At 47.3% G+C, this 26,589-nt stretch overlaps 1 protein-coding gene and 1 long non-coding RNA gene across 2 annotated transcripts in view; one reads left to right on the top strand and one right to left on the bottom strand.

Moving 5' to 3' along the window:
* Nucleotides 1-10,285: 10,285 nt before the first annotated feature.
* Nucleotides 10,286-12,804, bottom strand: LOC135967011 (uncharacterized). The gene is made up of 3 exons (XR_010580790.2): nt 12,676-12,804; nt 11,668-11,759; nt 10,286-10,797 (listed from the first exon to the last, which is right to left on the bottom strand). It is a non-coding gene; the product is annotated as an uncharacterized lncRNA (long non-coding RNA).
* Nucleotides 11,938-26,589, top strand: part of DTX4 (deltex E3 ubiquitin ligase 4) — a 36,016-nt gene continuing 21,364 nt past the window's right edge. Inside the window, exons 1-2 of the mRNA XM_005577772.4 lie at nt 11,938-12,594; nt 21,537-22,260. Of these exons, the coding sequence (XP_005577829.2) occupies nt 12,384-12,594; nt 21,537-22,260 (935 nt within the window). The 5' untranslated portion in view covers nt 11,938-12,383. The remainder of the gene's footprint in view (nt 12,595-21,536; nt 22,261-26,589) is intronic.

Raw genomic sequence — 26,589 nt, 5'->3', positions numbered from 1 at the left:
TCAAACCAGCTGAAACCGGCTCAAACCAACTCAAACTGGCTGAAACCGGATCAATCCGGTTCAAACCGGATCAAACCGGCTCAAACCGGATCAAACCAGTTCATACCGGATCAAACCGGATGAAACCGGATCAAACCAGCTGAAACCGGCTCAAACCAACTCAAACTGGCTGAAACCGGATCAATCCGGTTCAAACCGGATCAAACCGGCTCAAACCGGTTCAAACCGGATCAGACCGGATGAAACCGGTTCAGACCGGATGGAACCGGATCAAACCAGCTGAAACCGGTTCAAACCGGTTCAAACCGGATCAAACCGGCTCAAACCGGTTCAAACTGGATCAGGCCGGATGAAATCAGTTCAGACCGGATGAAACCGGTTCAGACTGGATCAAACCGGATGGAATCGTATCAAACCGACTTAAACAGGTTCAAACCGGATCAAACCGGCTCAAACCGGATCAAACCAGATGGACCGGGATCAAACCAGCTGAAACTGGTTCAAACCGGATCAAACCGGTTCAAACCGGATCAAACCGGCTCAAAACGTTTCAAACCGGATCAAACCGGTTCAGACCGGTTCAAACCGGATGGAATCGGATCAAACCGGCTTAAACGGGTTCAAACCGGATCAAACCGCCTCAGACCGGTTCAAACCACATGGAACCGGATCAAACCAGCTGAAACTGGTTCAAACCGGATCAAACCGATTCAAACCGTATCAAACCGGATCAAACCGGTTCAAACCGGTTCAGACCGGATGAAACAGGTTCAGACCGGATCAGGCCGGATGAAATCAGTTCAGACCGAACCGGATCAAACCGGCTCAAACTGGTTCAAACCGGATCAGACCAGATGAAACCCGTTCATACCGGATCAAACCGGATGGAACCGGTTCAATCCAGCTGAAACCGGTTCAAACCGCTTCAAACCGGCTCAAACCGGCTCAAACCGGATCAAACCGGATGGAACCCGATCAAACCGGCTCAAACTGGTTCAAACCGGCTCAAACCGACTCAAACCGGTTGAAACCGGATCAAACCGGTTCAAACCGCATCAATCCGGCTCAAACCGGTTGAAACCGGATCAGACCGGATGGAACCGGATCAAACCGGTCAAACTGGTTCAAACCGGATCAGACCGGATGAAACCGGTTCAGACCGGATCAAACCGGATGGAACCGGATCAAACCAGCTGAAACCGGTTCAAACCGGTTCAAACCAGATCAAAACGGCTCAAACCACTTCAAACCGGATGGAACCGGATCAAACCGGCTCAAACCGGTTCAAACCGGATCAGGCCGGATGACATCGCTTCAAACCGGATGAAACCGGTTCAGACCGGATCAAACCGGATGGAACCGGACAAAACCAGCTGAAACCGGCTCAAACCAACTCAAACCGGTTGAAACCGGATCAATCCGGTTCAAACCGGAACAAACCGGCTCAAACCGGTTCAAACCGGATGCAACCGGGTCAGACCGGAACAAACTGGTTCAGACCGGATCAGACCAGATGAAAACGGTTTCTACCGGATCAAACAGGATGGAACCGGATCAAACCGGATCAAACCGGCTCAAACTGTTTCAAACCGGATCAGACCAGATGAAACCAGTTCATACCGGATCAAACCGGATGGAACCGGTTCAAACCAGCTGAAACCGGTTCAAACCGCTTCAAACCGGTTCAAACCGGCTCAAACCGGATCAAACCAAATGGAACCGGATCAAACCGACTCAAACTGGTTCAAACCGGCTCAAACCGACTCAAACCGTTTGAAACCGGATCAAACCGGTTCAAACCGCATCAATCCGGCTCAAACCGGTTGAAACCGGACCAGACCGGATGGAACCGGATCAGACCGGATGAAACCGGTTCATACCGGATCAAATCGGATGGAACCGGAACATACCGGATTAGACTGGCTCAAACCGGTTAAAACCGGATTAAACCGGATCAGACTGGCTCAAACCGGTTCAAACTGGATCAACCCGGATGGAACCGGATCAGACCGGATCAAACAGGATCAGACCGGCTAAAACCGGATCAAACTGGATGGAACAGGATCAAACCGGATCAGACCGGCTTAAACTGGATGGAACCGGATCATACCAGATTAGACTGGCTCAAACCGGTTCAAACCGGATCAAACCGGTTTAAACCGGATCAAACCGGATCAGACCGGATCAAACCGGATCGGACCGGCTCAAACCAGTTCGAACCGGATGGAACTGGATCAGACCAGCTCAAACTGGTTAAATCCGGATCAAACCGGATCCGACCGGATCAGACTAGCTCAAACCGGATGGAACTGGATGAAAGAGGATCAGACCGGCTCAGACTGGCTGAAACCGGATGCAACCGGATCAAACCGGATCAGACCGGCTCAAACCGGATCAAACCAGATCAAACCGGATGGAACCGGATCAAACCGGATCAGACCGGCTCAAACTGGATGGAACCGGATCATACCGGATTAGACTGGCTCAAACCGGTTAAAACCGGATTAAACCGGATCAGACTGGCTCAAACCGGTTCAAACCGGATCAACCCGGATGGAACCGGATCAAACCAGATCAGACCGGATCAAACAGGATCAGACCGGCTAAAACCGGATCAAACTGGATGGAACAGGATCAAACCGGATCAGACCGGCTCAAACTGGATGGAACCGGATCATACCAGTTTAGACCGGCTCAAAACGGTTCAAACCGCATCAAACCGTATCAGACCGGCTCAAACCGGTTTAAACCGGATCAAACCGTATCAGACCACATCAAACCGGCTCGGACCAGCTAAAACCGGTTCAAACCGGATGAAACCGGATCAGACCGGCTCAAACCGGTTCAAATCGGATCAGACCGGCTCAGACTGGCTCAAACCGGATGCAACCGGATCAGACCGGCTAAAACCGGATCAAACCGGATTAAACCGGATGGATCCGGATCAGACCGGATTAAACCAGATCAGACCGGATCAAACCGGATCAGACCGGCTCAAACCAGTTCGAACCGGATGGAACTGGATCAGACCAGCTCAAACCGGTTCAATCCGGATCAAACCGGATCAGACCGGATCAGACTAGCTCAAACCGGATGGAACTGGATGAAAGAGGATCAGACCGGCTCAGACTGGCTAAAACCGGATGCAACCGCATCAAACCGGATCAGACCGGCTAAAACCGGATCAAACCGGATCAAACCGGATGGAACCGGATCACACCGGATCAGACCGGCTAAAACCGGTTCAAACCGGATCAAACCAGATGGGACCGGATAAAACCGGATCTGACCGGCTCAAACCGTTTCAAACCGGATCAGACTGGCTCAAACCGGATCAGACCGGCTCAAACCGGCTCAAACCGGTTCAAACCGGATCAAACCGGATCAAACGGGATGGAACCGGATCAAACCGGATCAGACCGGCTCAAACCGGTTCAAACCGGATCAAACCGTGTGGAACCGGAATAAACCGGATCAAACCGGTTCGAACCGGATCAGACTGGCTCAACCGGATTAAACCGGATCAGACCAGCTCAAACCGGATGGAACCAGATCAAACCGGATCAGACCGGATCAAACCGGATCAAACCAAATGGAACCGGATCAAACCGGCTCAAACCGGTTCGAACCGGATCAGACTGGTTCAAACCGGATGGAAACGGATCAGACCGGCTCAAACCAGATGGAACCGGATCAGACCGGATCAGACCAGCTCAAACCGGGTGGAACTGGATCAAACCGGATCAGACCAGCTCAAACCGGTTCAAACCGGATCAAACCAGATGGAACCGGATCAAACAGGATCAGACCGGCTCAAACCGGTTCAGGAAAGGGTCCCAGAAGATCCACGCTATAGTGAAAACAGTACGGCTACTTGGACCGTGTGCCCTGGCTGACCCTCTGGTTTCAGAAGTATCAGATGTGGGAAGAGATACCATATGGAGTTGAAAGCAAGCCCAAGTGGGAAAAGTACAAGGCAAAGTTTTGGGGTTCTGGAGAAAGGCCATGTTTTGCAGTGGATAATTACATATCTTTTCAATAACAACTCCTTTTGAATTATATACTGTTTAAATATACCTTTTGGGCCCTGGTAGGGAGCACCTAATCTTGAGACATTAAGTGACTCTGCATCCAAATCTCCCCATTTTGTAATAAGTTCTATCAGATTTATCAAGTCATAATGTCAAGTGTGGCCAAAAAACCAGTCTCTCATATAATGGAGTTGGAATACCTAGCATTGAGCAGCATGAGCAAGAAAGGAGGCCACAAGTGAGTTGTATGAGAAATGTGAGGAGCAGGCTCCCAAAGATGTTCACAGCCTAATCCCTGGAATATGACTATGTAGGTTATATGGGAAAAGGGAATTAACGTTGCAGAGGGAATTAAGACTGCTAATCATCTAAGTTTAAGATAGCAAGGTTATCTTGGATATCTGGATGGCCTGATGTAACCACAATGATTCTTAAAAATGAGAAAAGGGAGAATCAGAGATTCAGAGGGAAATGTGACCATGAAAGAGGCATAGAGAGATGGAACACTGCTGGCTTTGAAGATGGAGGAAGGGGCCGTGAACCAAGAAATGTGAGTGAGCTCTAGGAGAAAGAAGAGGCAAGGAAATAGATTCTCTTCTAAATCCTCCAAAGAGAACTTCATTTTAGTCCAGCAAGATACATGTCAGATGTCTGACCTATACAGGCCTATACTTGGGCCTGGGAAACAAAGGGTAGAGGCAGGAAGGGCCCTGCTTACCTTTATCTGTATTCCTAATAATACACTTAGGGAATTTGTGCTTCCTGTCTCTCTGTCTGCCATCCATGGCCCTGCCAGCCCCCAAGTCAGGACTCTGTAGGATGAAAGGTCCTGATTCCCTATGGGGGCACACTTCTGCCAGGGGACATGGAAAGAGTCCCGCTGAACTCTAAGCCATAGCTTCTGCCTGTCACTGCAAAGACTTTGTATCCAGAGACCATTATGCAAGAAGAGTCACTGTCTGGGCTCAGGCAATTAACCCAGTTCTTCAGGAGGAGGAAGTGCTTATGTGACCCAGTAAGGGCAGAAAGAAATATGTTTGCCACTCACATGATCCATTTGGACCCTACTTGACCAAATTTGATAGTAAACAGACAATTGCACCACCCTAGCTTGAAAATAGCATGGGAGCCAGGGTCTCAGACCCCTCAGAAATGAAGATTTGGGTCACGCCACCAGGTAAGACACCAATACTAGAAGAAGCATTACGGGAGACTGAGGGTAATTTAGAATGGACACCAGAAAAGGGAGACAGTAAAAATCAGTCACATCCCCTAAATCAATTGCTCTGAGAAAAAGGAGAATTCTCTCTGAAATTCCAAATAAAATAAATTCTCCCTTTTATTTATTATTTTATTTGAGAGAATTCTCTCTCAAATTCCAGCTGTACATTGTACCAACTAGAATTTGAAACCAAAAACAATACCATTTGTTTGAGCAATTCCCCTCCTTCCCATCCAAACTAACTTGCTGAGATTTTGATTGCAGTTGCAATGAATCTATAGAACAAGTTGGGAAGAACTGAAAATGTGACAATATTGAGTCTTTCTATAAAGGTACATTGAATATCTCTCCATTTATTTAGTCATTCTTTGATTTCATTCATCAGAATTTTGTAGTTTTCTTCATAAAGAGCTTGTTTAGCCTTTTTAGATTTATGCCCCCAGGTGTCCCTTCCCAGTGGAGTTGTATAGATAGTGCTATTTCTCTCAGCCACAATGTGTGACAATACACATGAAGTATCGTCAACCAGGGAAGCTCATCTGAGCTTCAGTGTCAGGGTTTTTACTGGGGGCTAGTGATGTAGATATGGCTGACCTTAGTCTCCAGATCCTGTAGAACTACAGGTATGCACTACCATGCCCAGCCCCCTGAAACCTTTAACAAATAAAATACAGCAATATTTTTAAAGAATTATACACTATGACTAGGTGGGGTTTATTCCAGGGATGCAAATCTCATTAAATATTTGAAAATCAATCAATGCAATCCACCCTATTAGCAGTCTAAAGAAAGAAAATTATGATCATATCAATTGATACCAAAAAAGCATTTAATAAAACTCAATATCTATTCATGACAAAAAAAACCTCTCAGGAAAGTAAGAATAGAGGGAAACTTCCTCAACTTGATGAAGAACATCTAAAATAAACACCTAGAGTTAATATCATAGTTAATAGTGAAAAACCAGATGTTATCTAAAATTAGAAACAAGGCAAGAATGTCTAGTCTCATGACTGTATTAAACATAGTACTGGAAATTACAGGTAATACAATTCTAAGTAAGGCAAGAAAGGAAATGAAAAGAATAAGATCAGAAATGAAGAAACAAAATTATCCCTATATGGAGATGACAAGTAAAATCCCAAGGAATCTATAAAAAAAACTCTTAGACCCAGATTTGGACTCCCTAGCAAGTTTACAAAATACTAAATAAACATACAAAAATCCATTGTATTTATATGTGCCAGCAATAAGTATGTGGAAACCAATATTAAAAATAGAATGCCATTTATTAATATAATCACTCTGAAAAAATGAACTACTTAAGTGTACATTGAGTAAAAAATGAACTGGACAGGTATGCTTAAAAGTAGAAAACACATAAAACAAAGAATATCTAAATAAATAGAGAAGCATATCCATATCGTGTTTATGGATTGGAAGACTTCACACAGTAAAAATATGTCAGTTCTCCTCAAATTGATATACAGCTTCAATGCAATTCCTATCAAAATCCCAGCGAGAATTTTTGCACATATAGACAAGATTCTTCAAGTATTTATGTGGAAATCAAAGGATCCAGAATAGCTAAAACAATTTTGAAGAAGAATAAAGTGAGATGAATCAATCTACCCAATTTACAATATAAGACATTACATAGCTTATTAATACAGCTTATTAATTAACACTGTGCAGTACTGGCGAAGGGATAAACATACAGGTCAATGGAACAGACTAGAGAAACCAGAAATAGATCTACACAAATATGCCAGAATGATTGTTTTACAAAGACTCAAAAGCAATTCAAAGGAGGAAGAAAAGCCTTTTCAACACATGGTGCAAGGACAATACATCTATAGGCAAACAAACAAATAAAAAGACACTCAACTTAAACCTCACTCCATACACAAAAATTTAACTCAAAATGGATCATAGATTTAAATGTAAGTTGTAAAAGAATGAAACTTTTAGAACAAAACAGAGGAAAAAAATACTCAAATCTTAGGACTAGCCAAAGAGTTATTAAAATTAACACAGGAAGCAGAAGCCATTTAGAAAAAAAAAATGATAAGTTGTATTTTATCAAATTAAAAAATTTTGTTTTGTGAAAGATGCTATGAAGAGCATGGAAAACATAAGCTACAGATTGAGAAAAAATATTTTCAAACTATATATCCACTAAGAGTATTTACTTACTTATTTATTTATTTATTTATTTATTTATTTATTTATTTATGACTAGGATTCACTCACTCTGTTGCCCAGGCTGGAGTATGTCACCATCACAGCTCATTGCAGCCTCAGCCTCCCAGACTCAAGCCTCAGCCTCACGAGTAGGTGGGACTACAAGCCTGCACCACCACGGCCAGCTAATTTTTGTATTTTTTGTACAGACAGGGTTTCCCCATGCTGCCCATGCTGATCTCCAACTCCTGAGCTCAGGCAATCGAACTCCTGACTGAGCTTCCCAAAGTGCAAGGATGACTAGCTTGAGCCACTGTGCCCAGCCCAATATTTAGAATATAAAAAGAACTCTCTAATTTCAACAATGAAAAACAAAAACCAGCAAAAGACCTGAACAGATATCAAAGAGCATATATGGCAAATAAACACAGGGAAAGATGTTCAACATTATTAGTCAATAAGGAAACAAATTAAAAGCCCAATGAAATAACACTACACACCTATAAAAATGGCTAAAATAAAATATACTGACCAAAAAATGATGGTGAAGATATAGTGACCAGATCATGGCTATATTGCTGGAGAAAATGTAAAATGGTGCAGCCACTTTAGAAAACTGGCAGTTTGTTAAAAAGCTAAACATGCAACTACCCTATGACCTTGCCATTGTACTCCTAGGCACTTATCACAGAGAAATGGATACTTTATGTTCACACAAAAACCTGGATGAGAGTGTCCATAGCAGCTTTATTCATAATAGCCCAAACTAGAAACAACTTACATGAACTTCCACGGATGAACAGTAAGATGGTCCATGGATAGTAGGGAACACTACTTAGCAATAACAAGAAACAAACTTCTCTTGATACACACAATTTGGATGAATCTTTCGATAATTATGCTGAGTGGAAAAAGCCAATCTTAAAAGATTAAATGCTCTATGATCCATTTACATAATATTCTTGAAATGACAAAATCATAAACATGGAGAACATATTAGTTATTGCCAGGAGTTATGGACAGGATGGTAGTGGGGAGGAATTAGTGGGTGTACCTTTTAGGGCAACATGAGAAATCCTTGTGGTGCAGAAAATGTATATTGTATACAAAATGTATATTGTATAATGTGTGACACAATGGTATTGTATCAATAAAGGAGCAGAATTGTAACCATTCTGAATCTTAACCGTGTCAATATCAGCAGTGGTATTGCACTATAGTTTTCCTAGAGTATTATAGGATGCTGAGGATACACAGGCTCTGTCTTGTTTCTTATAACCGCATGTGAATTTACAATTATTTTAAAATAAAAAAATTAAAATGCAATGCCTCTTCTGCCTGGCTCTTTTTCTTGCCTCTGGTTTATTTGGAAACTAACTTCTGCGTTGTAAGAATGCCAATCAATAACATGGACTGGCCATGTGTAGGTACTTGGGCTGATAGCCCTAGCTAAGTGCCCAGATAACAGCCAGTATCAAGCAGTAGACTTATGCATGAGCAAGCCTACAGATGATTCCAGCCACCTGCTTTCCTGAGAGCTCCCTTGAGCTAATGCTGTGTGGAGCAAAGACCAGCTGTCCTTGGAAGCCCTCCCCAAAGCGCAGATGTGTTTGAAAAATAAATGCTTGTTGCTGTTTTTAGCCACAACTTTTAGGGTGGTTTATCACATAATAATAGGTAATTGAAAAAAAAAGGGGGGGATTTTGTCTATGAACATTCTACAGAAAAAGAAGAGAAGTGGCTTTTTCATTGAACCTTTGTGTTAGACAATAATGACCTTTTTGGAAGTATCATCAAATTGTACCTTTGAACAGTTCAAAACTGGCTTCATAGTCTCAATTAGTGAGGTTTTATTATAGCCACCATATGTTCAAATTAAAAATTTGGAATATCATTTGGTTAAAGATTTTTATGCCACTTATGGGTACAGAAGGCAATTTGGGGGATATAGTTTGGATACTAAAATAGAATGTTGGCTGGGCACGGTGGCTCATGCCTGTAATCCCAGCACTTTGGGAGGCCAAGGTGGGCTGATCACCTGAGTCCGGAGTTCGAGACCAGCCTGGCCAACATGGTGAAACACCATCTCTACTAAAAATACAAAAATTAGCCAGGCATGGTAGCAGGTGCCTGTAATCCCAGCTACTTGGGAGGCTGAGGTGGGAGAATCGCTTGAACCCAGAAGGCGGAGGTTACAGTGAGCCGAGATCGCGCCATTGCACTCCAGCCTGGGGGACAAGAGCAAGACTTTGTCTCAAAAACTCATACAAGTTAGTATGAGTTTATTTGGGTGCAAAAGAAAATTTGAACTACCTGCCTAGTTTTTTCATAATACGCATTTTCCATAAACTTTTAAAGACCCCTCTCGTGTGTGGATATGTGTATGTGTGTGTGTGTGTGTGTGTGTATTCACTTCCTCTTGCAAATGAATCAGACTACATACAAACCTTCTCGCATGTCATAAGGTATTTTTATTCTGCTGTAATACTCTGTTGTGCTTAACATGGAAGATACAAGAAGACCAGATACAAAATTAGGCTGGACATAGGCAGGTAGGCGTCAGTTTCCTTCGACCTTCCATTCATCTTTCAAACAGTTCATCTAACATTTGCTAGTAGCCCTCTTATCTAGTTTAGACTTTTTTCACCTGGGAATTTCTGGCTTAGCTGGTCAGGGACTATATTTTCGCTGGTTCTTCCAATATCCCCTTGAATCATTACTCTTCCCTTTTTGATTCATACTTACCAAGACTGTAAGAAAGTTTCCTGAGTTTTGATACTTTCCATTTTTATGACTAGAAATAAAACTAGCCCAATAAATGTTTAAATTACTTTTTCTTCAGTTTGACTTTTGTTTCTTTTCCAGAAAATTCTACCACCATTTTCTCCCTTCCCTTCTTTCACACTGAGACACTTCTACATTGCCTGTTTTTGTGCCACCTCTGTGTCATAGAGGACATGCTATGGAACAGGCATTTTCTTTTGAGTCAGCCCAACTAAATTTTGAATACTTGCTTCCCCTTTAACTAGATATGCAATCTAGGGCAAATAGTTTAAATTCCTTAAGTCCCGTCATTTGTAAAATGGTAATAATAATGGCCTATGATAGAATTAATTGAGGTATCCTTAGCTTGTTTTCTTTTTGCTCTAATTCTGAAACTCGACATTTTAATGAGTGGTGTTGTTTGGGTTGGATTAGGAACAGTCACCAATTAAGGGAGAGGCTGACTAGGCATTTTGGAGGTCAAGCTGTGCAAGAAGACCAGAAAGAACAAAGCTGAGAGGTCCCTTGAGCCTGGTGCCTTTAGAGGCCTGAAGAAGAACAGATCTCACACTTTTTCTTTTGCTTGTATTCAGAACTCTGTTGGGAGAAAGATAAAGGTTAGAGGGATGGAAAATTCTAACAACTGGAGACAGCTGTAAGGAGAGGGAGGGAGAAGCAACTCTTCTAAAACATAAAAGGGTCTTAGGATATTTATGAAAAAATTGATAATTTCAAAAGACTCACAATCCCATTCTCTAACACATAATCTATTTTTACTTTCCCACATCCTATATCTTGGATCTTGATAGACTCAATTCGTTGTTTTATGTGGTTTGCAATCTCAACAAAACAAAATTTGTGTTCTTTGACAAGCATAATGCATAATCCTGACTTCAATATTCCCTTTTAGTCAGAACCTACCTATTTAAGGTTATTTTCCATATTAACTATTGATGATCAAAATAAGTTTAGCTTGTGTTTGTCCTAGTGTTTCATAATTTTAGTTACAGAAACGATGCAGATAAAACTAATTTAACATGCGTCTTCCTGACTCTAGTACATTGAATCTGGCCAGAAAAACCACATTTGCTCCCTACCTAGGTAATAGAAATCCATCATTAGCCAAATTGCTGCATCCCTTCGGACTGGGTCTATTAACAGAGGTTGGAGTAGCCATTGGCCGGCACACGACACTTTAGGCCAGCAGGGGGCGGGTAAGCTCCAGGGCACTCGCCCGAGCAGCAGGGGGCGTGGCTTCTGCTTCCTTGACTGACAGCTAAGGATGCTGGAGCGGATGAGGTAATAGGAGCCGGGGCAAGGAAGGCTTGGGGGTGCGCGCGCGTGTCTGCGACTGTGAGTGTGCCAGTGCGTGCGCAAGCCCCGAGGCAATGCGTGTCTTCAGTTTGCGCTGCGGACACTGATCGTGCTCCATTAAGGGGGAAAAAAAAAAGAGAGAGAGAAAATTACATTTTGGGGAAGGAGGCTGCAAAGTTGCGGCTGGGCGACAGTGGTGGTCCCGGGGCCGTGTTATGGCGGGTCGCTTCTCTGCATCAAGGAACCTGGGAAACACACGCGGGCGCGGGTTTGCCTTAGCGCCCCGCTTGGGAGGGGCAGTTCATTCTGGAAGGGACTGAGCAGAGCCACAGGGAGGGGGAGCTCTCCCCGCGGCGGCTACTGCAATTCGTGCGGTGAAGGGGTGGGGAGGGAAAGAGAGAGGGGAGGGGACCAGAGCGTGCCATTCCGAGCGCGGCAGTGCGGCGAGATCCCACCCCGGCGTCTGCAGAGCCCGAGGCGCAACTGGTGCGAGGGCTGGGTCCTCGCCTCCCCGTCAGCCCCAGCTCGCGGCCGCCGGGGCTCGGGCCGCGCGCCCGCCGAGTGGCTTTTGCAAGGCGGGGGCCTGTTTGCAGAGAGCTGGACATTTGCATGAAGCGACTCGACCCCACGGAGCAGCGGCAGCAGCGGCGGACCCCGGCGGCGGCGGCGGCGGCGGCGCGCGGTCCCAGCCCGGTGGCCCTGGTGTGCCGGACCCGGTGGATGCACGGCTGGGGAGGATCCCATGGGCCGGAGCTGAGGCTGCCCGGGGAGGGGGAGCGCAGGGCAGGGGGCGCGGTCGAGGCCCGGAGGCGGCGGCGCAGGAGGAAGCGGAGGAGGTCGGGCGCTCGGGCCGCAGCCCCGGGCTCGCCATGCTCCTGGCCTCGGCGGTGGTGGTCTGGGAATGGCTGAACGAGCACGGCCGCTGGCGTCCCTACAGCCCGGCGGTGAGCCACCACATTGAGGCGGTGGTCCGCGCCGGCCCCCGCGCGGGGGGCAGCGTGGTGCTGGGCCAGGTGGACAGCCGTCTCGCGCCCTACATCATCGACCTGCAGTCCATGAACCAGTTCCGCCAAGACACGGGTAAGCCAGCTGCCCCTGCCCCTGCCCCGCTTGCTCCCACCTTCCCAACCTGCCAAGGTACCTCCCTCCCTGTGAACCCACCTTGGCCACCTAGTCGTCACCTCTGTGCAGTAGTGTCACCAAGAGGTGGTGGGAGGCGATTCATTCCCCTGGATTCTCGCAGAATCCTCTCTCCCCCCTAAACGTCCATGCAAGTAGTATTGGTGTTCTGATTTTGCAAACCCAGCTTCAACCTAGTCGGTAAGAATCCACTCCCCACCCCCTTTCATGCCCCCCCGCCCTTTTCAGCACTTGGTGGCCCTAAGTCTTTCCATGTAGAAATTCTAGGGTCACCCCAGACTACAGGCAATTCCAGCCCTTCGCAAAGGCGTCCTGCCCTCATCCCGTGGCGGCCGGCACCTCGGCTGACCTGACCCTCTTTTGCCTCAGGCACGCTGGGGCTTGCCACACGTCCCCTCACCCCCGATCTCACTGCCTCTGCGTCTCCTGTGTGGGATGCCTCCCGGCAGCTGGGTCCTGGATGTGGGAACTGGGGGAGGAAGAAGGGATTCCCCGGAGGTTCTCGCTGCAGTCGGGTAAGGGAAGCGCCGGGCTCCCTGGGAGGAGAGACTGGGGCTGGGGTACCCTGGACGCCGTGGCATTGGCGAATGCCTCTGCTACACACTACAAGCGCGGAAGCAACAGGCCGGAGCAGATGGAGAGAGGAGGGGGAGGCTCAGGGCTTCGGAATGCATGGCAGGGAAGCCGCTCCCTTTGTCTGTGGAGGAGGAGGAGGCAGATTCCTAAGGAGAAACTGTCCCCACGCTTCCTCTTAAAACCATAGCCCGTAAGGAACCCTTGGTCTTCCGGAGCGCCAAACTACTATCTTTTCATGAGAATCAAGTTGCCACTGTAGCCAGCACAAACCCGCTTCCCAGCTGACCTGCCTTTCCAGGTCAGAGCCAGGAAGGGAGCCTCCAGGATGGGGTCGTGGGGGGTGGGGAGTGAGGGTGCTGCCCGAGGGAGAGCAGAACTGCCCCTCTTTGCTCGGTGCTTGCTTAATCGATGACCTGGGAAGAGTTTCCGTCTCCTTCGGTGACAGGTGGGGAGGGGGCCATTGTTTCTGGAATTCTGGCTCGGCTTTCCCAAGAGTGTAACGGAGGAGCCTGGAAAGGCCGGTGTGCTGGGGAGGAAGTAGAGAAGATGACTGAGAGGCCCTCCCCAGTGAACAGCTGTTTGAGCAGAGTCTCTCCGCTTCCTTGGAAAGCCCCCACATCCTGTGTGCTAATTAGGATTGTCATGGGAAAGGGGTATCTTTCCACCCTCATGTCCCCATCTTTAGTCATAACTCCCAGCAACCCCTTTGCCAAGGACTCTGCGGATACTGGCTGATTGAGGAGAGCTTTCTGGGGAGAGGATTCTGGAAGTGTTAGAATCTAGAGGGGCTTAAACGGTGTGTGGAGCTGAGGGAGACTGGGAGGAGGAGAGAATAGAGAGGAATGTGGGGAGATTGAGAAAGAGGATTAAGTGTGGCTGAGGTAGGGGGAGAGAACGTCATTGTGCAACTTGGGTAAAGGTTGTGGAGGTGAGGGTGGAGGTGTCAGGAGGTGAGGATGGAGGGGGTGTGTGTTGTGGGGAGCTGAGCCGTGGAGGTGGAACCAGAGAGAGAGAGACCAGCAGTTAAAGCACCTGACAGCGGATTCCAGTCCCGGGGAAAAAAAAAAAAAAAGCGGGTTTTAGCTTTTCTATTTCAGACTAAATCTCTGCAGCATTTGGAAAACCACCCTTGTGACAGAAAGGTCTCAGCCCCTTTCCCACATTTGGGAAGGGCAAAGGTGGAATCTGAGTTTGGTGGGACTTAGGATAGGCAAGGTATCTACAAAGGTTCATGACCCTTTCTACAGAAGTGAAGTTGTAGAGAAAACTGGGTGGAAGGAAAGAAGCTACGTGTCCCAGGTCTGATCACTCTTACCTGAGGACAGGTTGAGTACTGCCTGGTGATGAGCAATTTAGTCAGAGGATGGCGCTCCCTGGACTTTAAACCTCAGGCAGAGAACTTGCCCTGAATCATTTTAAAGGCTGCCCCAGGGTGTGTTTATCATCAGACTGCTGTGGTTTCATCCACTCATTGCTAGAGTCAGTCAGCCATCCCGAGTACCTCTCTCCTGTGCGCCAGGCCCTGTGCTGGGTGCTCAGACACTGGGCTGAATTCCCAGAAAAGCTGGGTCTGTCAGGGCGCTTGTCAAAGAAGAATAAAAGAATCTCTGGGTTTCTGAGCTCTGAGCCTCTTCCTCTCCCTTCTCCACCAACACACACATAGTTTCTCTCAATCTCATTGATGAGGCCATGACAGGGTAGGAACTTTAAACCAGTGGCTCCCAGGCAACCTCGGCCAAGCCCTTGCAATGTTTAATTAAATTACCCACCATCCTTAAGCCATAATTCAAAGCTGGGAACCAGAAACATCCCCACAAACAAAAGAGAGCTGGAAGTCCCCTGCCCAGAGGCGATTCCTCTCCTTTTTTGTTGCCTCCTCTATATGGGGACATTTCCTGACATGAGAGCTTTGTCTTTTTAGAAGTTGCTTGCTCTGCTGCTGAGAGAGTCCTCAGGCTCTCCGCTTGCCTGGGCTCCTGACCTCATCTAGCCTGTCTCCAGGGAGATGGCTGGGAGGTTGCAGACACCCGTCTGCCCGCCTCTGTTTGCCCTGGGCCCTTCTCCTTCCCCAGACCACCTAGGGGTCTGTTCTTATTTGCATTCTATGCCAGTCTCCTCTAGGCATTTTGGGCTAGAGAATCTGGAAGAAGGGAAGAGATGGGGTGAGATAGATGGGACTGGCTCTTGGCCATTTCCAAAAGCCTCGGTGAGGCCTTCTCCACCTGCCATCATTTACCTTGACTGGGTTGCCCTTTTTCTGTTGTAGGGCAGCGACTGAAGAACTTTACTTCAGCATCACTTCCCCCTGTACCTTTCAACACGCCTGATCCTATCAACTCCAGGGTTTCAGTAGCAGGATGAGGAAGACCCAGGCTGAGGGTGGGAGAAACAACTGTGGCTCTCATTCCAGGCTCACTGCTTACTCCGTGCCCCTGAGCAAGTCTCTAAATGGTCAGGCCTCATTTTTTTCTCTTTTTTTCTTTTTCTAGAATGAAGAGCAGCATTAAGATTTCTTTTTTCCCTCTTTTTCTTTCCTCCCGTCATGCACATCAACAGATGAATGGGATGGTCCCTGTGCCAGTGATGATACTGATAAGCACAGGGTGAAGGAGAGTTATTTCCAGCTCACAGTTTCCTGTGCAAGTGTTGCCTTCTTTATGTCTTTTAAAGTGGTAAGAAGTGTCAGATGGAGAGAAAGAGGTTGAGTTGAATTAAATGATTTGACAGAAGCTGAGTTTTAGCCACCCCCGACAACGCCCCCTACCCTATGTTAGCATAGAAGTGGAGGAGGCAGGCATCCTGATGACCACATGATAGTTACAATGTGCAGGATGCACCATGTGACTGCATCATGCCAAGCACGTTGCACACACTATCTGGTTTAATCCTTACAACAGTCTTATGAAGAACCTATTATTATCCCCATTTTATAAGTAAGGAAACAAATTGAAAGTGATTAAGCTGCTCAAGGGTTTACAACTAGTCAATGGCAGGGCTGAGATTCTGAATGAGGTGCCCTATGTCCTATTTCTTCATTCAGTGAATAGTTATGGAGCAACTGTTTAGCGCAGGCACTGTTCCAGACATGTGGGATATAGCAATAATAGCGCATCCAAATGTTTCTTTGTCCTTGTGGAAAATTCTGGTGGGCATAGGGGACGCTGGTAAGAGTGGCCTGAGACTTCTTAGACATAGTGCCTGCCCTGTAGGCAGTGAGTCACTTACATAGATGTGTGTAACATGTCCCAGAGACCTCAGTGCATGCCTGGAAGGCATTGCCTTCCACTTCCCAGAAGCCGAAAGATTTTGGGTGCTTTGTAACGCAGGTGGAAAATCAGTAAAAAACTGATTTTCTTTCTCCTTCTTCATCCTTAGTTTATGAACATCCTCAATCCCTATCCTACTGGAGCCCTTTTCCTTGCATTACTTCACAGATTATCTGGTTTATAATCCTGATTCTAGAAAAGCTGAGAACCAGCACATCCAAAATAAGGTGGTCTCTGAAAATAATCAGAGAATAAAATCCCACCATGTCTGTTGTCTCAACACTTTGGTTCTGAGGTCTGCATGTTATCTCTGACTCTCCTCTAGCATTGAATTGAACTCAACAACTTTCCCTTCAAAACCAGCTCTTCCTCTTGACAGCCCTCTGACACCATTTTACCACTTTCCCATGGTCCAAGCCCAGGATTCTTTGACTCATTCTGTCATTTAGAATCTTATTTGGGCACCTAATAGGTACAGGCACATAGATCCCGTAGCCCAGCAGCTGAAATTTGAGTGTACCTGTGCACCACTCAAGGTGGCCATTCACATGCAGATTCCCATACCCAGGCCTGGGAGATGCTGGCCTGTAGGTCTCAAGGGCATTGCTGATTCAATTCGTACCCCTGGAGATTCTGATGGAGGCAATCTTCAAACCTCACTTGGAAAGCATTTAGCTACTGATGATCAAGTCTTACCCATTTTTTTCTCTGTAAGGTCTCTCCTGTTTGCCACCTTCATTTCATTTTCTATGCCAACAGCTTTCTACGCACCTGGAGCTAATGGACAGAGTGGCTCTGGTCTTGCCCCTCTTTTCTTAACAAACTTTAGTGGCTCTTCATTGATTACAAAGTAAATCTATCATAGCCTGCCATTTCAGACTTTCCATACCCGCTCTGGCTCTAACATATCTTTCCAGGATTGTCTTCTTCTATGCCTTATATTTCCCTCCAATCTGCCAAACAGAGGCCACCGCTATCCTCATGCATTCCTTTAGAGTTCTCTGACACCCTTCACTCCACAACTAGCCTTGAGGTCCCTTCTTCTGAAACACTGTCCTTTGCCATTTTTACCTGTCAAAATTATTTTTGTTATACGAGCCCAGGCCATTTGTTATTCATTTCTTAAAATGTTCTCCACAGCTTGAAATGCTTTCCAAACCATCGTTACTTCATTTATTGAATCACCATTTCGGGGTGTCTAGGACATGCAGGCATAGAGAATACCACTATGAGCACACGCCTTGATGCCCATTCTCATGGGATTGGGAGTCTAGTGAGGGGGACAGATGTTCATCAAATTAGACACATAAGTACATATGTAACTGCACATTGAGATGAGCGCTATTAAATTTTTTAAAAGGAATGAGAATTTGACCTGGCCAGGACTGCCTAGGGGGCTTCCTTGAAGAAATAAGCCCTTCCTGTAGGAAGAGCTATGGAAAAGATGCCAGAGAGTTTTGGGGAGGAACCAGCATTGTGAAGAGGCCCAGAATCAGAGAAACCTAGCAATGAGGAGAGATTGAAGGCCCGTGTAGCTGAAATGTGGGCAGAGTTAGGCTATGAGGGGGCCATGTACGTTGGTGGGTAGGGGGGATTTAGATTTCAACCTAATGGGAAGTCATGGAAGGGATTTATGCAGGGAGGGGACGTGGTCGATTTTCCTGCCAACACGCGTTTTGTTGGCATTCTCCTTGTGAAGCGTTCTGCCTCATAAATAGTCATTCACACACTTGTCTTCCAACCCTGTTTTAGACTGAAAGCTACTTCAGGAATGCTTGAATCTGCATTCCCCATAGCAGTTAATGAGTACTCAGTGATATGTGATAAATGATTAAATATTAAAGTAGCCAGAAATCTTCAATCAGTCTCAGCAGTTTGTGGAGCCCTTGCAACTGCCAGACACTGCATTAGGCACTAAGAATGCAAAGAGCTCCACAGTGGCATTCCTGCCCCCGCTTAAGGCAGGCTGGTATGAAAAGTGTTGCTGAAACATTGGTGCACATCAGCATAGTCAAGCTACACAGCTCAGGCTTCCTGAGGGTGGAGCCTGGGCTGGGAGAACATTTTAAGAAATGGTTGGAGAATGGCTTAAGACCTGAATGGTAAGGAGAATTTCAATAGGTAAAAATGGCAAAGGAGGCCATTTCAGTAGAAGGGACGTAGCGAATTGTGGGGAAGGGAGTCAGAGAACTCTGGGGGAATGCACGAGGATAAAAGGGGCCTCTGTCGGGCAGGAATAGAAGAAAACACAGAGACTGAGGAAAACAAACCTAGAAAGGTACATTATAGGTCCATGGCGTAGTTTCCAGAAGTTCTGGGACAACTCTCAGGCATCGCCAGGATTGATAACGGCATTGTGTTTAAAAAAAAAAAAAAAAAAAAAGTCTTTTAGGCACATCTGTGAGGGAATTAATTGCACCGTCCCTGCCACCCTGGAGAGAATATCAAATAGTGCCATTTAAACTCTTTAAACTTAAATTCCTCATTTGTGAAAGGTATTTCTAGGATTGCTATGAAATTTACATAGGATATGTGAGGTGCTTTGTAAGTAATAAAGAATACCAATTTGAAAGCAGTAGAATGCAGCCCAATGACTAGGCAGATAGGGGCAGGTCTCCAGTGAAACCCTACCTTCAAGCCAAAAACAGCCTGAAGGCTGAAAGACTGGACTGCTGGTCCAGGATGAAACCCGCAACCCAGTGTGAGAACTTCTGTTCCTGTTTCCCTACCCTTTCCCAATTGATTCTTTCTGAATAATGCCTTTTAACCAATCAAATGTTGCCTTTTCCAGTACTACCTACAGCCTGCCCCTCCCCTATTCTGAGCCTATAAAAGCCCCGGACTCAGCCACATTGCAAGGACTTTCCCAATTTTGGGTAGGGGGACCACCCCTGGGTCCCCTCTCTGCTGAAAGCTGTTTCATCACTCAATAAAACTCCCCACCTTGCTCACTCTTCAATTGTCAGCATATCCTCATTCTTCTTGGGTGTGGGACAAGAACTTAGGAACTGGTGTGCAGCCAAACTTGGCCCAGGTAGGCAGAGTGAGCAGGGCATCTTCTGCCATCTCCTGCAGCAGGCTGTGTGGCCGAGGGAGGCCTAGGCAGGTTGTTGCCGGCCAGAGGTCCCTGGCTTGCAAAGTGACCGAGAAGAAAATCCTGTGTCAGTTATATAGAAACTTTCTCTCTCTTTCTTACACCCCTCTACCACCCTACACACACACACACACACACATACACACACACACACACACATACACACACACACCCTGAGCTAAACCTTCCCCATGGCTTCTCCATCCTGCTTAGACATATAATAGAAAATAAATTACAATAATAATCACCAACTTTCACTGAGCTCTTGCCATGGTGACAGGTGCTATTTTTGAGTTTTATATTCATTTCTTCATTTAATCCTCAAATCCACCGTTTGAAGTCGCTACCCGGGGCCCAAACAGATGAGGAAACTGAGGCTTAATCACACAGCTGGAAGGGACAAAACCACCCCTGTTGGCTCCAAAGCGCATACTCTTTGCCCCCAGCAAGCTGGGCACTTAGGAAGGAAATGGAGACAAACCAGGGAACTATCGCCTCCCCCTCCTCTGCTCCCCCATCCAGATACCCCCATATTCCCCAGCAGAGGCCCTGGTGATGAATAGGGGATTGTTCTGCTTCTCTCTTGTGCCTCTGAATGTTGATGTTTGGGTCATTAAGGGGCTTGGAGTTGGGGTGGGGGGCGGGTTATGACCCTGGCAAAGGCCTGAATAGCCATTGTTTCTTTTCTTCCCTCCTTGAATGGGATTCTGTCCCCAGTCTTGGTATATCCCTCTGGGTTGGAGGAGGGGTGGGTCAGAGGCTGGTGAAGGGAGCCTTTTCTCACCACTTTGATGGATAGAGCTTAAGCTGACAGATGCAGAGATTCCAGCATCCCAGGGGCCCTCCCCAACCTCCCCACCCTACCCTGAGCCAGGCATCTTTAGCCTTAATGTTGATACTATGAAATGAGCCCTGGTTGAGAATGGGTCAGGATTCAGGTTTTGAGTGGGGAGAAAGAGGTAACAGTTACAGGTTCAGTTCCCTTGCAGTCCTGACAGTTCATATCTGCTGTACCATGACCGTGTAATAACCCTGACCTCTTCCTGGCCCCAACGTGAGACTGTCAAAATTAAGACAATCCTATCTTTAGGAGGGTTTGAGCTTCTTAAAGAAAGACATCAGATAAATATAAAATTATTCTCATGACCATTGAGAATGTTACTTTTGCTGCTGATATAAGACTTAATGTTGGGAAATATGAGAGAGTTTTCCCAACCTGATTTCCCGTCTCCTCATAGTAACACACCATTTTTTTTTTTGACAGCATTCATAAATGTATAGAGATCCAGCTCCCTCACAGCCACTTCTGGGCAGCCTTCCCGCGTGGAGGCAGAGTCTTCCCTCAGTCCTCTAGGCTTCCACAGCCCTGCATTCTTTTCCTTATGACTCTTGGCACAAGAGCATTTAGAGGAACAGAGAAGGAATATGATCATTATGAGCACCTACTGTCTGTCAAGGGTTTTACATGCCTTAGTGCATTCATAGGGTTCACATGAAATCCAGAACCTGGCAGGTACAAATACATATTTGCTGAATAAATAAGTGAGTCATATTTAATTTGTACAAAAACTCTAGGAAGGAGTTATCCTGTTTCCCAGGAGGGAAAGGGAGGCTAAGAGGTTCTATAATAGCTAGTAAATGGAATGAATTTGGCTGCAAACCAAGTTGTCCTGACTACAAACCAGGAGGCAGTCTTTCTGCTACCTTACACTGCCACCCATATCCTTCATGTCATAACTCATCTGCTTCTACCGTGGTTGGACTGTAGACGTCTTAAAGGGAGAAATGAGTTTCATTCAAAGCTGGCACTTCAGGCAGTGTCATGCCCACTACACAGTAGGACTTGTTTAATGTTTGCCATTATTGCAATGGCATGACTTGTTAATGTCATGCCATTCATGTAATTGCATGCTGACTCTGACCTCTCCCCTATCCCACCCTGGCAGGAACTCTCCGCCCAGTTCGCCGCAACTACTATGACCCCTCCTCAGCCCCTGGGAAGGGCGTGGTGTGGGAGTGGGAGAACGACAATGGCTCCTGGACGCCCTACGACATGGAAGTGGGCATCACCATCCAGCACGCCTATGAGAAGCAGCACCCCTGGATCGACCTCACTTCCATTGGCTTTAGCTATGTCATTGACTTCAACACCATGGGCCAGATCAACCGTCAGACCCAGCGCCAACGCCGCGTCCGCCGGCGCCTCGACCTCATCTACCCCATGGTCACGGGGACCTTGCCTAAGGCTCAGTCCTGGCCAGTCAGCTCTGGGCCAGCCACCTCGCCCCCCATGTCCCCCTGCTCCTGTCCCCAGTGTGTCTTGGTGATGAGTGTTAAGGCAGCTGTGGTCAATGGCAGCACTGGGCCCCTACAGCCACCAGTGACCCGCAAGAACTTGCCCCCTCCCGGAGTGGTCAGGCTGCCCCCACCACCAGGCTCTGGGGCCAAGCCACTGGACAGCACAGGCACCATTCGAGGCCCGGTGAAGACCGCCCCATCACAGGTGATCCGGAGACAAGCCTCCAGCGTGCCCACTGGGACAACCGTAGGCTCTCCTGCCAGCCCCCCAGGACCCAACGGCAAGACCGGAAGGGTGGCCCTGGCCACCTTGAATCGTAGCAACCTGCAGCGACTGGCCATTGCCCAGTCTCGGGTGCTGATCGCCTCTGGGTAGGTGCTTCCACAGCTGCCTCAGAGCATTTACTCACAGCAGAGATAGGCTACAGCAGATCTTCTGGATCAGAAGAAGGAGGGGCTGCCAAGACTTAAGCTTCTCCTCATCTTGTGCTGACCCCTGGCTGCAGGTGAAGGCAGCATGGTGTGGTGGATGAGGGAAGGTTTGATGCTCAGCCTCTGATCTGGACTCTGGTTGAGACTGCCTCTTACTAGTCATATGATTTAGGACCAGATCCCTAACATCATGGAGTCCTAACTTTCTCATCTGTAAATGCTGGCAGTAATACTCCTGTTAGGGTGGCTGTGAGGCTTAAAGAAGATTGTGGCCAGGCGTGGTGGCTCATACCTGTAATCCCAGCACTTTGGGAGGCTGAGGCTGGAGGATCGCTTGAGCCCAGGAGGTCAAGGCTGCAGTGAGCTGTGATCGTACCACTACACTCCAGTTTGGGTGACAGAATGAGACCCTGTATCAAAAAAAAAAAAAAAAAAAGAAAGAAAAAATAAGATTGTGCCTACTAAGCAATAATAGGCAACATTAATTGAACTCCCACTATATTATAGTTTGGGGTTTTATCATCTCATGTAATCCTTGCAACAACTCTATGAAGTAGGCAAGTAGGCATTACCCCATTTATGGGTGAAGACAGTAAATGTTCACTTGTTCAAGGGTACATAGCTAATCATTGGCAGAGAATGGGATTCAGACTTTAGGACATCTGACACTAGAGCCCATATTCTGACTCTGCTGTGCTCCTCTTCTACCAAGTACCTACACAATGCCCAGCGTTCAGTAGGTGCAAAATGAGAGTTTCTTTCCTGTAGTCTCTCTGGAAGCCAGAGAGGTGACTCCAAATTGAAATACTGGCCTCTTTTTAGTGATGACTTATTATGGGCCAGACACTTCCCATACATTGTCTCAGTTATTTCTGTGACAACCTGTTGATGCTGTGGGTCCTGTTTGTATTGCTTTTTATGTTCTTGATTTTCCTGATCATAAAATTGAAGTGACCCAGGTTCATGTGGTGGCTGCAACCTTTGCCTGCCAGCCCCTGGTGTCTTAGCATCTCACAGCCACCCAGTCTTCCCTTCCTGTCTCCAGAGAGGCCTGGCTCTCCTTGTTGCCCCTGATCCCAGCTGATCAGGATGGTTTTCGATTGCATTGGGTGCTTAAGTCTGAAAGTCCAGACCGCCCTAAGAAGGTTGTTTTGATACTCGGCTGGGTCCCTGCACACAGAGGTTTGGTACTGGGAGGAGGAATGAAGGAGGGTACACCACAGAGTGGGAGGAGTGCTGGATTGGAAATCCAGAGACCCAGCCCCTACTGCTACCGCTGTCACTGAGGTAAGCCACAGAATCTTTGCAAGATCCAGTGGCCTTACCTCCTCCATGGAGTTATCGTGAAAATCTCCACTAAGGGAGTTGGCCGTTGGCAGTGCGTTCTCTTACTCTGTGATCTAAGTGTTACGCACAGACATCCTGCTCAGAACTGATTTCCCAAGGAGAAACACAGAGCTCATGTATTATGCAGTAGGGGTTGGAACCCAGGTTTTGGTCTCCTGATCCACTGTTCTTTTGGCTAAAGCCCAGCTCCTCATTGTACGCAAAGGCAGTTTATAAAAGGCAAAATGCTGGCGAGATGCATGAGATTTTCATGACTTCCCCTGAGATGGCAGAAGTGTTTGGGAGCGGGGAATGGATGGCTAAACCTTGCTACTGCTTAATTTCTCCCCAGTTTCACACAGCACCATCCTGGGGGCCTGTGCTGGATAAGAACACATCCTACAGAAACTAGGACTGTCTGGGCTCGAACCCAAGTGCCTTGCTGTGTCACTTGGGGCAAGATTTGCATCCCCTGTCTTCAGTTTCCTCACCCGTAAGATGAGATAGTAATAGTAACTTCCTTTTACAGTTGTCATGAGGATCAAATGACATGCTAAGTGTATACACTTAGCACAGTACTTGACACATAATAAGAGTTCAGTCAGTATAGGCTGCTGTCATTGTGATTGCTGTTATTATTGTTAACAGGTATCCATGTAGTTGAAGTCAAAGCTAAGTAGAGTCTGACATCCCACCTTGTCTCTGGTGCCCTTGACAAATGCCAAGTGACTTCATGTCGTCACTGAGGGAGAGGCACCCAGGTGGCTTTGAATCTTGATGAGGGAGTGGAGTCAGCAGCTTTATCTATCTTCTTTATTTCCTCTGCCCGCTAATAGAATTGGGGCTAGAGAATGGGTGGAGGTCTGGGCAGCACAGTTTCAAATGGGCTAGAGAAACAAGTTGTTTTTTTTTCTCTACTCTGTTTTCCTGACGAGGGAGGCCCCCGCTTACTCCTCTCGATCTTCCAGCCCTTTGCTTTTCACCTCTTACCACCTCTCTCACCCCCACTCCCATCTTCTCCTCCAGCCTTTCTTGGCCATTTAATTAGCGTGTTTATTCCCTTTGTCTGGCATTGCCATCAACCTTCTGTCGCTGCAGGGCCCCTTTCCCCCTCCTCTCTCTGCCCATGACCTCTTCCAGCAACTTTCCCACGGAAAAAGGAAGACCAGGGAGGGCGGGAGGAGTGGGATGAAGAGAAAGGTTTGGGGGCAGGAACAAAAGATCCTGTGAATTATTCAGAGACAGAAGCAGGGGGTTTCTAAAGGGAAGCAAGAAAGGGGCTGTGCAGTGGAGGCAAGCGCCACCCCTCTAGCCCCCTCCTCTAGAGCTGAGGATTCTCTGTCTCCAGCTAGGCCTCAGTTGCCGTAGAGACAAGATCCTTGTCCCGCTGGAGGATTCCTGGGCTGGTGCATAACTCCGAGAAAAATACTGCTTCTCCTTGTGGTGCCTGCAGCGATATCCTCCCTCCCTCAAAACTCCTTTCTCTGCCACCTTGCCAGCTCTCTTCTCTTGTCTTAGTTTTATGTTTTAGCGACAGAAACAAAACCTTGGACCCTGCGTATCGGGGAACAGCCCAACTGAATGGGGGCAGAGAGTGTCTTCTGATTGGCCAAGAAGGGGTTAGCACAGACAGTTTTGGCTGATGGAGTTGCCTGAAGGATGTGAGATGCATGCCTGCCATTGGGTTGCTGTTTTCTAGGAGAACTCAGGCTTTTGTAGCTGGGGCCCCAACTGGGTGTGACCAGATGGGACTTGATGGGCTGTTCTCCAAGGTTTAACCAGTAATAGTGGGGGAGGTGAGATCAGGTGTTGTCAACTCAACCATCTCCAGTACTACCTAGCACTCAGCTTTCTGCTGGATACCCATGACCTCAAGAATCAGAATCAGAAAATTGGAACATTAGAGCAGAAAACGTCTTTCTTCAGCCCAATGCCCCTTTTATACTTGGGAGGTAAAAGCATAAACAAGCACCCAAACTTGCATAGGGCTCAGCTGTTTACACAGTTATTTGACCTAGTTCCTAAATCCTCACAGGGCCCCCGTGGGGCAGACATTTAGGATGCCCTGTTCCCAGCTGTGGTAACTCAGAGATGGTCAACAAAACGCAGACAGGCTGTGTGGTTCTCCCAAAGGCAAAGCAGGTCATTGCTGAGCAGGGCTAAAACAGACTCCCTGACGCCAGTGCAGAGCTCCTTCCATTACACCGTTCTGGATTTCACAAGCAAATATCCCCCCTTCTCCCAGGCCCCTCCTTCCCAGAGCCCACTGACAAGCCCACCTACCATGTCATTCCTCTCCTCAAGTGGCAGGGACATGTATCTCTCCCACCTATTGAACCCACAGTCTTCTTGTGTGTCCCAGGTGCGCATGCGGGCCCTTCCCTCCCTCTCTCCAGACCTTGCCCCTGAGTTCTTGAGCTGCCTGAGACGTGTGGTGTTCCGGGGATTGGATTATTTCCTGGTTCGCCAGATTGGGTGTGGAAACCTGCCAGTCCAGTTTATGGGAACAAAGGTGGCTTTTGTCACCCAGATCACAGCTACTTATCAGCTGGAGTGGGGGGTCTGGAGATGGCGAGGGAGAAGGCAGGTGCACGACTGAGCCCTGAGTGCTGCCCCCTGCTGGGGAGCTGGGAGCAGGACACAGGAAGCCAGGTCTTTTCCCAAAACCTCTCCGGAAAGAGCTGGGGGAGGAGAATCTGCCGTAAGTGGGGGACTCAGGGCTTGGGTGGCCACCTTGTTCTCAGATATTGAGGTGGGAAGTTGTCAACCAGTTTCCCTGGCATCTTCTAACCCAAGACCCTCACAGTTTTACAGATGAGGAAATTGAAGCTCAGAAAAGCTAACTACCTTAGTGAGAAACTCCCGTCAGGGATGGTACTTGAACCTGATTTTCCTGACTCCCCATCCACCATACCATGCCTGGCCCTGGGGAGCAGGTCACAG

Source organism: Macaca fascicularis, chromosome 14 (assembly GCF_037993035.2).
Source record: "Macaca fascicularis isolate 582-1 chromosome 14, T2T-MFA8v1.1".
Taxonomy (NCBI): Eukaryota; Metazoa; Chordata; class Mammalia; order Primates; family Cercopithecidae; genus Macaca; species Macaca fascicularis.
This window is presented reverse-complemented; position numbering and strand designations above follow the sequence as displayed.